Source organism: Punica granatum, chromosome 5, assembly GCF_007655135.1.
Source record: "Punica granatum isolate Tunisia-2019 chromosome 5, ASM765513v2, whole genome shotgun sequence".
Lineage (NCBI taxonomy): Eukaryota > Viridiplantae > Streptophyta > Magnoliopsida > Myrtales > Lythraceae > Punica > Punica granatum.
The window spans coordinates 22618201-22631299 of NC_045131.1; the positions used below are offsets into that span (position 1 = coordinate 22618201).

At 37.1% G+C, this 13099-nt stretch overlaps 2 protein-coding genes and 1 long non-coding RNA gene across 4 annotated transcripts; 2 read left to right on the plus strand and 1 right to left on the minus strand.

Annotated features, from left to right (window-relative positions):
• The first annotated feature begins 1321 nt into the window (after positions 1 to 1321).
• On the plus strand, positions 1322 to 4185 carry LOC116207191 (glutathione transferase GST 23-like). The gene is made up of 2 exons (XM_031540075.1): positions 1322 to 1678; positions 3589 to 4185. Exons 1-2 carry the CDS (start codon positions 1370 to 1372, stop codon positions 3943 to 3945), a joined length of 666 nt encoding a protein of 221 aa, XP_031395935.1. The 5' UTR covers positions 1322 to 1369; the 3' UTR covers positions 3946 to 4185.
• A 1453-nt stretch (positions 4186 to 5638) lies between these two features.
• LOC116209282 (probable glutathione S-transferase) lies at positions 5639 to 7566 on the plus strand. The gene is made up of 2 exons (XM_031542877.1): positions 5639 to 5993; positions 6968 to 7566. Exons 1-2 carry the CDS (start codon positions 5685 to 5687, stop codon positions 7322 to 7324), a joined length of 666 nt encoding a protein of 221 aa, XP_031398737.1. The 5' UTR covers positions 5639 to 5684; the 3' UTR covers positions 7325 to 7566.
• Positions 7567 to 7897: 331 nt separating this feature from the next.
• LOC116209283 lies at positions 7898 to 11788 on the minus strand. Of its 2 annotated transcripts, XR_004157187.1 has the most exons (4): positions 11482 to 11788; positions 11224 to 11328; positions 9213 to 10528; positions 7898 to 8314 (listed from the first exon to the last, which is right to left on the minus strand). It is a non-coding gene; the product is annotated as an uncharacterized LOC116209283 (long non-coding RNA). The 2 variants fall into 2 exon arrangements; XR_004157186.1 differs by having other exon boundaries at positions 7898 to 10528; positions 11482 to 11783.
• Between the last annotated feature and the right edge of the window lie 1311 nt (positions 11789 to 13099).

A 13099-nucleotide genomic window follows, 5' to 3' on the forward strand; every position in this document is an offset into this window, starting at 1 on the left:
AATTTTCCTCTTGTTTCTAACATTATTATAAAGCTCCTCACAGATTTTCAGATATTTCTGAGCAGTGAATCTTTAGATAAAATATATTTACCCATTTCTTTGATGTTTCGATTTTGATATTTTTGTGAATTTTCCGACCTCAAAATGAGATAAAACTTTTACCCCATGTTCTTGATGTTATTATAAAACTCTACACAAATTTTTAGATTTTTCTGGGTGGTGAATCTTCAGATAAAAAATATTTACCTCATTTTTCGATGTTGTGATTTAGATAGCTTTTTTGAATCGTCCGATCTCAAAACGAGGTGAAACTTTTACCCCACGTTCCTGATATTATTATAAAGATCTTTACAAAATTTTAAATCTTTTTGGAGTGCTAATCTTCAGATAAAAAATAATTACCATTCTTTTCAGTACTCTGATTTTGATAGTTTTTGTTAACCGTCCGATCTCAAAACGAGATGAAACTTTTTCTCCATTTTCCTAACATTATTATAAAGCTCCTCACAGATTTTCATATTTTTCTGGACAATGAATCTTCAGATAAAATATATTTACCTATCATTTCGATGTTCTGATTTTGATAGTTTTTATGAATCGCCCAATCTCAAAACGAGATGAAACTTTTACCCCATATTCTTGATATTATTATAAAGCTCCACACAGATTTTTAGATTTTTCTAGAAGATGAATCTTCAGATAAAAAATATTTACCCATTTTTTTGTTATTATGATTTTGATAGTTTTGTGAATTGTTCGATCTCAAAAATAGCTTAAACTTTTAACCCATGTTTCTGATATTATTATAAAACTCAACACTAATTTTCAAATTTTTCTAGGCGGTGAATCTTCAAATAAAAAAAGGAAAAATAGTCTCATATAGCACAGTTTTTACCTTATTTTTACTTCGTAACGCATTTTTAAAAGTTGTCACGATTTAGCACGAATCACCATTTTATTCTCGGATCTAGCACATCATTAAACTCCGTCTAATGGTGTTTAACGGTTTTTAGACAGAGTTTAACGATGTGCTAGATCCGGGAATAAAATAGTAATTCGTGATAAATCGTGACAACTTTTAAAAATGTGTTAGGAAATGAAAATAAGGTAAAAATTGTGCTATATAGGGCTATTTTTCCTATTTTTTATCATATCAAATCCATAGTATTTTATTCATGGCCATTGTGTCCAGAGCGAGGAAGAAAAGATAATTTTACACGTTAATCCAACGACTCCCACTTCTGTTTATTTAAACAAATTCAAAAAGCCAAGCTTACCACCAGATCCCAATTATAACATTATAAATTGCTTTCTCCATCCCAAGAACTAATTAGGCAATCTGTAAACCAACTTATAGCCGCCTCCAAAAATGGAAATAGTGAAGCTCTATGGGGCATGGCCGAGTCCGTTCAGTTGCAGAGTAATATGGGCATTGAAGCTCAAGGGCATTCCGTTCGAGTACATTGAAGAAGATCTTTTCAACAAGAGTCCTCAACTCTTACAGTACAACCCGGTGTACAAGAAAATTCCAGTGCTTGTTCACGGTGGACGACCGATCTGTGAATCCATGGTCATACTGGAATATCTAGACGAGAAGTGGCCTCAACAGCCTTTATTGCCAAGCGATCCTTATGAAAGGGCAGAGGCTCGATTTTGGGTCAAATTTGCCGAAGATAAGGTACTTGCATGCATATATTCAACTTTTCGTCATTTTTCTTATTCCTTGTCTTATAGGGTACTGTGATTTCCAAGGACATTATTGGAAACAGAAAATGTGGACTTGTTTGGTAAATACATAACATAGCATGGGACCTCGACAAGATAACTTGCATAAGGAGTCTTATGTTGATACTAGGTTGGAGTAATGGCACGGCCACACGGGTCCTAAAGTTTTCGTTCAATAATATTTAAATTTGATTAATTCAATTTAAATAATACTCATATAGCATATAGGCCAAGTAAATAAAAAATAATTATCTCCAGGTATAACGATTTTTTTATTAATTCTTTAGATTTCTTGAAGATTTAGATTGATTAAAAGATATAATATTGTACAAAAACCAATATTTCTCCTCTTCTCTCTTTTTTTCTTTTTTTTTGTTGAACAATAAAATAATTCCTCATATAAGAGTATGTATAGTCATTTAGATTTGAATTTGTTTATATTATTATTACATTTGGCGGCAGCACGTTTTGTGAGAAATATATAAAAATCGATACATGAGTATATGACTGTCAATCGAGCTATCAGAAATGAGGGGCGAAAAAAAAAATAAAAGACTAGATGAGAAATAAGTGACGATAATCAACTTGGGTTGATTTAGGTGGATTGGCATCTCTTTATCTTATACGAGTCTTGTGGAAAATGTCCACGAATGGAGGAGATTCACCCGTTAGTGGACTGACCTAGCTCGCATATGAATTATAAAAGATGAGGGAAAATAGAAAAGGAAAAGAGAAAGAAAAAAGAAAGAAGGCCTGCAGTTGGAAAAGGACTTCCCAAGTCGCTCCCTTGGTGGCCATGGGGACTAATTTCAGTAACTTAGATAGATTCAATAACTTAGATGGTTAAGATAGATTATTTAGACTAGATTAGCTTAGATCGATAGATAGATAGATATATACCTACTTACAGATAGTTATTAATGGGTGACTATTTATTGGTCCCAGGTAAACATTGTCAAAATGATATTTCCGTCCATTAAATTATCTTATTATGAAACTCGAATAATTGGCCATGCCTTAATCCTTGCAGAGGGGAATAATAAGACCACATATAAAATCTAGGAATTGGAAGTGACTCTACAACCTGCAGGTTTTGTATGATAAGCATACCACAACAGACTACACTTCCCAGATTCATAAAATGCTTCATGAAAATAATTTCTTTTCCAATATCTTTGATGTGATCATATATTCACAATCTATTCTCATTCGTTACTTCTACAAGTTAGCTTGTTCATTCCTATCTGGGTACTAAATACATAAGATTTTCAAATGCAAATGAATTTTTTATATTCACATTGTGAGCAAGCGATTTCAAGACATATTTATTTTACCTGAAAGTTTAGAAATTCCTAACTTATCATCATTAATTATTTTTTGGACGTTCATATGAGGTATCCTCCTCCGACAGACTTCAGTTGTCCTCCCACACTTCCTTATATGTTTGCCGCAAAGATATGGACCTACAATTTCAAGATCCACGGGAAGTCGTCCAATAACCGCGATGAACTTCATTCGAAAGATCGAGGAAATAAAGTGGATGATATATCATTCAAAAGCATGCTTCAACAACAGTTGAATATAGTTATCGTCATTGTCGTTGCCTTATTCATTTTTTTTATTATTGATAGTATTATGATCACCGCGTATAGATATTAGCACCAATATGAGTAGCTTCACACACCGTTTAACGTTGATGGCAAGATCTAAACTCCAAGTGGCAACACCGTGTCCGTTCAAATATATCACATGCTTTTCAATATTTGCATGCATATGGAATTTATTCCAGAACAATATAGTAGAAACATACATGAGCTTTGAATTACTCACGCCAAAGCATCTTATGATCGATTTGTGGTACAGGGTTCTTGCAGTCGGATGATATACCAAACCGAGGGTGAAAAACAAGAAAAGGCCAGGAGGGATGCCTTGGAGATGCTGACCATCCTAGAGGAACATGGACTCAACGGGAAGAAGAAATTCTTTGGAGGGGACAATATCAATATTGTGGATATTGCCTTCGGGTGGATTGCCCACTGGTTGGGAGTCATTGAAGAGATCACAGGAGTGAAGCTAATTGAGGGCAACAAATTCCCTCTCTTGAAGGCTTGGATGCACAATTTCAAGGAAGTGTCGTTTATCAATGAGAATCTACCTAATAGAGAAAAGATGGTTGCTTTCTTCCGAGCCAGGAGATCGATGATTTTGTCATCAGCTTGACCAATAATGTGAAATGAGAGTAACATTTGAGAATGTATGGGGGATCTCCTCGGAGAATGGCATCCCGAGTTTGTGTTTATTTCAAGAACATAAAGTCATCCTGACTAGGTTCTATGTCCTTTCTTGCATTTTGAGTGCTCGTTCTTCTTGTATCCAACCCCCTCCAAATTTTAGCGGGGTCTTGTGCTTGCTTGGAACGATGTCTTTTCGGTTAATGAATTCTTATGATAGTCTCCATCTTTTGTCCACGATCTTATATTGTCAGTCCAACATGCTATATATGCCATGGGAATGTGCCTTCAAAGGCCATTGGCGACCTCGATTGGGGCAATGGTGGCTGGCTGCAGACACCGATCTGCTCACTACAAGAATTCGCTCCCATAGAGACGAAATTTTGAGACGGAATTAATCTAATTTACTTTTGATTATGAAAGTTATGCTATTTTTCATTAATTATATTTTAAAATATTTTATTATCATTACTTTATTTTATTTTAAACTAATCTTTTTATTTCATTTGAATTTTTATAATATTTATATTTATATTTATTTATTCCTAATTTAGAAATATCACATCTATCCATCTCATAAGATTCACGTATTTCAAACATTACATGTCGCCAACCACTTCAAAAAAAATTAACGTGGATAGCCCAAACTTAATGGAATGTCAGTGATTATTACTTTTTGGAAAAAAAATTTGTGCTTTACTGTTACAGTTACCTTTGCAATAAAGTTTGTACCAAAGAGTACAAATAAAATTGAAAATTTGCAGAATCCAATAAAGTTGCTGGCACATTATAGACAAATTATATAAGGAAGATAATGCAAGCAGACTTACCTGAGACTTCTAAGACATATATGCTTACGTTTTGAGTGACATTGACGCACGATAAAGAGATTGATGAATGGATCAAAAGAGGGTGTAGCGTAGTGGTGCACTTTTTCGTTTGTTAATCTAGAAGTCGCTAGTTCAATACTTACTGGGACTACCCATACCCCTTTAATAGTTATTTAAGATTTCTCTTTCATTATACCAAGTATTGGGCCTCTTTTGTTAAAAAAAAAAGTATTGATGAATGGAAATGTAGAAGGACCAAGAAATATAAAATTTTCGTAATTGTTGATGTGAATGGCGGTGGTTTTAATTGAGGGGAAAAATTCTTTCATCAAAAACATGTTTACATTTATTATCTCTGCCCATTTATCTATATTTATTTATGATATTATTTAATTGTTTCAGTATTATTAATTTCTCTTTTGGGAATAGAAAATTCGATGCATGTATAGGAATCGTGAAGAGACGTTGTATCAAAAGTTGAGGGAACGTCCAAGGTGAGCTCTCGTCGAACATATGCCGTTCGCATGAGTCTACCTTAAATATATATGATAGATTGATCTAAAATTTATTACCTTTAAAATTATTTTGATATTTATTTTTAACAACAAAACCATGTTTTCTTTTTTCCGGTTCAACGGAAAGCTATTATTTTTTATCATATCAAATCCACATTTTTTTATTCATAGCCATCATGTCGAAAGCGAGGAAGAAAAGTTTGAATTTTACACCTTAATCCAACGACTCCGCCTTCTGTTTATTTAAACAAATGCAAAAAGTCAAGCTTACCACCAGCTTGTTTCCCAAGCAATATGAACCCAATTATAACATTATAAATTGCTTTCTCCATCCCAAGAACTAATTAGACAATCTGTAAACCAACTTATAGCCGCCTCCGAAAATGGAAACAGTGAAGCTCTATGGGGCATGGCCGAGTCCGTTTAGTTACAGAGTAATATGGGCATTGAAGCTCAAGGGCATTCCATTCGAGTACATCGAGGAAGATCTTTCCAGCAAGAGTCCTCAACTCTTACAGTACAACCCGGTGTACGAGAAAGTTCCGGTGCTTGTCCATGGTGGACGACCGATCTGTGAATCCATGGTTATACTGGAATATCTAGACGAGAAGTGGCCACAACAGCCTCTATTGCCGAGCGATCCTTATAAAAGGGCAGAGGCTCGATTTTGGGTCAAATTCGGCGAAGATAGGGTACTTGCATGCATATATTTAACTTTTCTTCATTTTTCTTATTCCTTATCTTATGGAGTACTAAGATTTCCAAGGACATTATTGGAAACAGAAAATGTGGACTTGTTTGGTAAATACACACTACAGAATAGGAAAAGAGAAAGAAAAAAGAGAGAAGGCCTGCACTTGGAAAAGGCTTCCCAAGTCGCTCCCTTTGTGGCAATGGGGAATAGTTTCAGTAACTTAGATAGGTTCAATAACTTAGACAGTTAAGATAGATAGAGAACTTAGATTAGATTAGGTTAGATCGATAGATAGATATATACATACTTACAGATAGATATTAATAGGTGACTATTTATTGGTCCCGGGTCAACATTGTCACAATGATATTTCCTTCGATTAAATTATCTTATTGTGAATCTCGAATAATTTACCATGCCTTAATCCTTGCTGAGGGGAATAATAAGATCATATATAAAATCTAGGAATTGAAAGTGACTCTACAACCTGCAGGTTTTGTATGATACGCATACTACAACCGGCTACACTTCCAGATCCATAAAATACTTCACGGAAATAATTTCATTTCTAATATCTTTGATGTGATCATGTATTCACAATCTATCGTCATTTGTTGCTTTTACAAGTTAGCTCTTTCATTCCTACATGGGGACTAAACACACAATATTTTCACATGCAATTGGATTTTTTATATCCACGTTTCGAACAAGTGATTTCAAGACATTTATTTTACCTGAAAGTTTAGAAATTCCTTAGTTATCATCATTAATTGTGTTTCGAACGTTCATATGAGGTATCCTCCTCAACAGACTTTTTAGTTGTCCTCCCACCCTTCCTTCCGTTCAAGTATATATCACATCCTTTTCAATATTTGCATGCATATGGAATTTATTCCAGAACAATATAGTAGAAACGTACATGAGCATTGAATTACTCGCGCCAAAGCATCTTATGGTTGATTTATGTTACAGGGTCCTAGCGTTTGGATGATATACCGAACTGAGGGTGAAAAACAAGAAAAGGCCAGGAGGGATGCCTTGGAGATGCTGACCATCCTAGAGGAACATGGACTCAACGGGAAGAAGAAATTCTTTGGAGGGGACAATATCAATATTGTGGATATTGCCTTCGGGGGGATTGCCCACTGGATGGGAGTCATTGAAGAGATCACAGGAGTGAAGCTAATTGAGGACAACAAGTTCCCTCTCTTGAAGGCTTGGATGCACAATTTCAAGGAAGTGTCGTTTATCAATGAGAATCTACCTAATAGAGAAAAGATGGTTGCTTTCTTCCGAGCCAGGAGATCGATGATTTTGTCATCAGCTTGACCAATAACGTGAAATAAGAGTAATATTTGAGAAAGTATGAGGGATCTCCTCGGAGAATGGCATCCCGAGTTTGTGTTTATTTCAAGAAAATAAAGAGTCATCCTGACTAGGTTCTATGTCCTTTCTTGCATTTTGAGTGTTCGTTCTTCTTGTATCCAACCTCCTAATTTTAGCGGGGTTTGTGCTTGCTTGGAACGATGTCTTTTCGGTTAATGAAATCTTATGACAGTCTCCATCTTTTATCCGCGTTCTTATATTGTCAGTCCAACATGCTATATATGCCATGGGAATGTACCTTTAAAGGCCATTGGCGACCTCAATTGGGGCAGTGGTGGCTGGCGTCAGGCCACCACAACCTTTATCTCCTCACTACAGGAATTCGCTTCTATAGAAAATCTAATAAAGATGCACGAGTTGTCCCAGTACGAGATTCTAATCTGGAGCACCTCTAAATCATTAGGCTAGAGTGTCTCAATCAATCCCCTTATTCGAGCACGAATTAGCCTCATGTAGGAGGATAAGGTTTTTTTTTGTGGTAGAAAATAAAAAATCCAAACCTAAAGAATAAACAAATGACAAAGGTCAAGCCTGTCGACTGCTTGTCCAAGCAAATATGGACTCTATTAACTCTATGAATTACTCAAAATCACACACCTAAAGAATATGAACAAATGACAAAATTCAAGCCTCTGGCTTCTTCTCCAAGCAAACATGAAATCAGTTAACTCTATAAACTACTCTCCTCACGTAATAACCTAATTAAACAAGCTGAGAATCTATTAGTCTAAAAAGAAATGGGCGAAGAAGTGAAGTTATATGGAGCGTGGCCAAGGCCGTTCACTTCCAGGGTAATATGGGCATTGAAGCTCAAGTCAAGGGCATTCCCTTTGAGTACATCAATGAATATCTGCTCAATAAGAGTCCCCAGCTTTTACAATATAGCCCAGTATACAAGATAACTCCGGCGCTTGTGCATGGTGGACGATCGATCTGCAAATCCGTGGTCATCTTAGAATACCTAGATGAGAAGTGGCCACAATATCCTTTGTGGCCTAGCGATCCTTACGAGAGAACACATGCTCAATTTTGGGTCAAATTCTTTGAGGTCAAGGTAATTTTACTTTTATGTTTCCATGACCTCAGTAAAGGCATAAAATATATTGTTTTAGGGCTTAAAGGTGTTGAGTAAAAAAAGAAATATACTCTAGTGGTATGCCCGTCGCTCTTGTCTAAATAAAGATCCACTTTGGTATACGAAAATAAAATAAAATGCATTTTATAAAATAATTTAAAATGTTAGAGAAAAACTATGATTTTTTGTCTAATTACATGACAATATAAAGGAATACAATGAGAACATTGGTCTTATTTACCGAGATATAATTATGTATATATATATATATTTTTTTATGAAATTTATAGCAAATATATGATACTTGCACAAAAAGGAGGTGAAACAAGGGAAAGACTATTATTTACTCTCTTTTTTTCCACAAGGGATGCCCGTTCCATCAAATTGAAGAAACACGTTATTATGAGGAATGCCTTTTCCAACTCACAAAAATGACACTAAATAAGGAAATGTAGAGGAAGGATGGAATGTTCATTCCATTTCATACCCACGTAGCAAACGAGACTTAACAAGTTTTTCGAAGGAACGACCATTTCATCATGTTGTCAAAAAAATTTCCTCCTATTGAAATGCTCTTTTTAACACATACAAGTATCTCTCCATGTATAAGGAAATGGAGTAGAATGATGGATTTCCATTTGATTCCTTTTCATATCATTCCAGCATACCAAATGGGACTGAAATCTAGTAAAGAATCTTTGATGTACACACAAGAGACGTGCAATCATGTTCGGTTGATGAGATTGGAAAGAATACCTCGATAACATGATCAGGTCGAACATGAAACTTCAAAGAATTGGATTGTACAATATAATCCCTGGAACAAAAGATCCGAAACAGACTAAATCTTGGAATGGTCAGAACCCAACCCAAAAGCCACGTTTTTTTCTTTTCTTTTCTTTTCTTTTCTTTTTGAAATTGAGTATAAGAGTATTCAATTTTGATCTGAAGTATGATTTCTTTCAAAAAAATTATGAAAGTCATCTTCTTTCCATTGAAGTATCTCATTATCATGCCTTTCAGAAGATTTTTGTTTCAATAGGTTTTGCAACTATTGTGTATTCTAATCGAAAAGGTTTGCTCAGCTGAAGACCACTTGAAGACATGATGCCTGGGCAATGTCCCAGACTCACCTCCCCTCTATGGGGGCTCAAGGAATCAAGACCTACACTAGATAGATATATCTATGTTGTGCAACCCAAACTTGCCCAAATTGAGCTTTCCTTGGTGAAAGCGGCCTCCATGTAAGATCTTTGCTCGTCCATGAGTTGTCCATGTAAGATCTTTGCTTGTCATGAGTTGTCATGTGCAACCCAAACTCGTCCAAATTCAACAGTTACTGTCGATGAATTGATGCCCTCTACATTCTCATTAAAGTACAGAACCACTGGGAATCTTCTCAAGTCACTAGTAAACCAAGAGAACAAACCCGATGCAGCACTAAGGCATACATTACCCGACACACTTAGATCAGATCCTTTTGCAGCCCAAGAAGATACAAGTAGGGGAGCCTCAGATTGGATTGTTTGCTAGGGATGTCCGTTATTCGGTTCAAATCGAACCGACCCAAAAACCGAACCAAAAATAGTCAGTTTGGTTCGATTTCTATCCTAGAGAGCTCAATTTCAAACCGAACCGAAAATAAAAAATAATGTTCAGCTTCTGTTCCTAGGATTGGGAACTAAACCTGTCAGCACCCCATTTTGGACCATCAAGCAAACAAGGCTCATTGACAACATACAACGCTGTGACTAGGGGTGATCGGTTCCGGGTACCCTGTTTTTTTCACAATACCCGGACCCTACCCTGTAAGGGACCGGTTCCAAGATTTTGGATCCGGACCCTACCCTGTTGAATCCTAGAACCGGAACCTACCCATAACCTGTATTATACCACAGGTTCCGGGTACCCTGTTGGAACCTGTAAATTTTTTTTATTCCAATTTGAAATCTACTCGATTCATTACAAGTCCCTGAAGTGAATTGCCTTACCTCTTCTCCTCTGCCCTTTCCTTCTTTATCAGTTCGAGCTCTTCCAACAAAGCCATTATATCATCCTCATCATCATCATCGCTGCAAACATGAAAATATACAAGTATGAGAAGGCATATCCTACAAGTCATTCTTGAGCTTCTTGCACATTTTATCTACACTTCTCAGTTCACAGCTGATCAATGCCTAGTTGGGTACAAAATTTCTAAATTCGTCTTCATAATCGGCAGAACAAGGATCTCAATCTACTGAAACAAGACTATGCAACACGCATGCATAAGCCAAGCACGATGGATAAGGAAAAATGAGTGAAATTCCAAGATAAGGAAAGCACAATGAATAGATTAGATTGGCTTCAGCCTTAGATCAACTTCAAGACTGTAAAATCAATTCTTGGCTTCAACAGATAAATAGTAAGTCATAAAATGCTAGTTTAGGCATTTTATCAAACAACTTTGGATCCAATATAAATTATATACATAGCACAAGACTGAGAAATATAAAGCTAACCAATATGTTGCAAATCAACTCTGCGAGCTCCTCAAACCTGGACTAAGTATGTTTAACAGAGATGACCAGATAATTTAAGTTAGCATAATCTCAAAAAATACCCATCAATCAGAGTATCAGATTTCTTAGTTTAAGCATTAACTCCAGGAAGAAATCACCACCAATCAACATTGTCGAGCTTCTACAATACATACAATCAGAGCACTGCAATGCATCACCACATACAAAATATAACTAAGGTATGAGGTGACGAAGCAAGAACCAACCAATCAGTCTCAGGGAGTGAAAGCCACTGTTCGAAAATCCTGTCGACAAGCATTGAACTTTATCTTGGAGAGTCGAAGACAGAGGGGAACTTTACCTTCCCAACCCTAGAATCGAGCCAAATCGCAAATCAGTTCAGCTGCCCCCATGTTAAATGCGAAGAAATTCAAAAGGACAAGCGGGCAGAGACAAGAAGAAAGCATAATGTAGTAGTAACGCCGTAACGGGAGCGTAGATAAACCCTAAAGGAACGCCCGTACCCGTTGTCGCCGAGAACGATGACCTTGAGCAAGGTCCACCGGCGCATTGACATTGCGATTGGAATGCTGAGGCCGGGGCAAGGGGCAGGAATTAGGGATCTGGAGGGAGCAGGTGGGAGCTGCTGGAGATCGAAAAGCTGAGAACTTTGAAGATGCTTTTTCATCAAAGCTGGAAGATTTGACGGTGATGGTGGGGGGAAGCAAGCAAGAGGATGGATGAAGATCAAGGATTCTCAGTTGGGACTGAATATTTTATTGAGAGGAAAGGAGTTTTGTTTGTTGGAGAGATTGATTGATGGCAGATGTATCTGTATATATCTATATACGCGTATAGATATAGATATAGTTATAGGTATAGGTATATATATATATATTTCTTTTTTTTTAATATCCGGTTTCGGATATCGATTTCGGTTCCGGTTCTGGATACCCAATAAGCAGGAACCGGAACCGGAATCGATTTTCACCGGTTCCTAATTTTAATACCCGGACCCTATCCTATTTTCAATACGAGCTACCCGGACTCTATCCTAACGGGTAGGTTCTGACCGGTTCCGGGTATACCCGGTACTCGTGCACACCCCTAACTATGACTCGAGTGTGGATATAGTTGAAGGGCTCAACAAAGCTAGAAAATTACTATTCACCTCAAGTCATCAAATTTGAGCATAGGATATATACACATGACAGAAGAATGGCCTTGGCCATCGGAAGCCAACAGGGTGACCAAAGAGCTCAACAATGTCCAAAACCGGCATTTCCAGAGTTCATTCAAACAGTCCCATTTTTCGATAGTTTGCTCGACTATCGGAAGATGGCCAATATTGGACTCCAAAAATCCACATCAGTGCCAAACAGATGAAAAGTGTCTTCAAAAACATTTTGCAAGTCATCTGCTATATACAAAACAACTTTCTGTATACAGACAACTTTTCAGTGGAAGTCCAAAAATGCCAGTTCCCTGGAGAAAAGTTAATTCCAAATGTCAGATATGGCCACGCCCTACAAGTATACAGAGCACGAGCAGTTGTTCAGATTATCTTTTGGAAGCCATATAGACACCCAAAATGACTTCCGAACGACAAAACAAGCATACTCCTCCTCGGAAGAGCATCGCTGAAGACTGGTCTGATAGAACATCGGCAAACCAAGTTAGCCATGCATTGCCCAGAAAACTGCAGCGGACATATGCAATTGGGCAAATCAGACTGCAATATCTCTTTCAATTTCTCGAGTGACCTCCGAAGAGCAGAAAAGTTCGTTTTCAACGGAAATTCATAAACGGAGGTCCTTTTCGGAAAATTTGACGCCGAAGGGTTGGCAAACCCAATGTTACTCATCTCAACGCTCAACATGAAATCCCCAGACAGAATCTCACAATCTATCTAAACCCTCAGAACACCGTTTTAGGGTTTCAGATGCAATTTTCTAGTCCTTCGAGCCCAGCTCTCAACGAACAGAGGTTACAGCGATCTCCGGCTTGCCCAAGCAATTCAGAAAGCATTATGAGAAATCCAGCTTCGGACTCTTAGGACGTCTCCGGCTTGCCTAAGCAATTCAGAAAGCATTATGAGAAATCCAGCTTCGGACTCTTAGGACGTCTCCGGCTTCACATTGA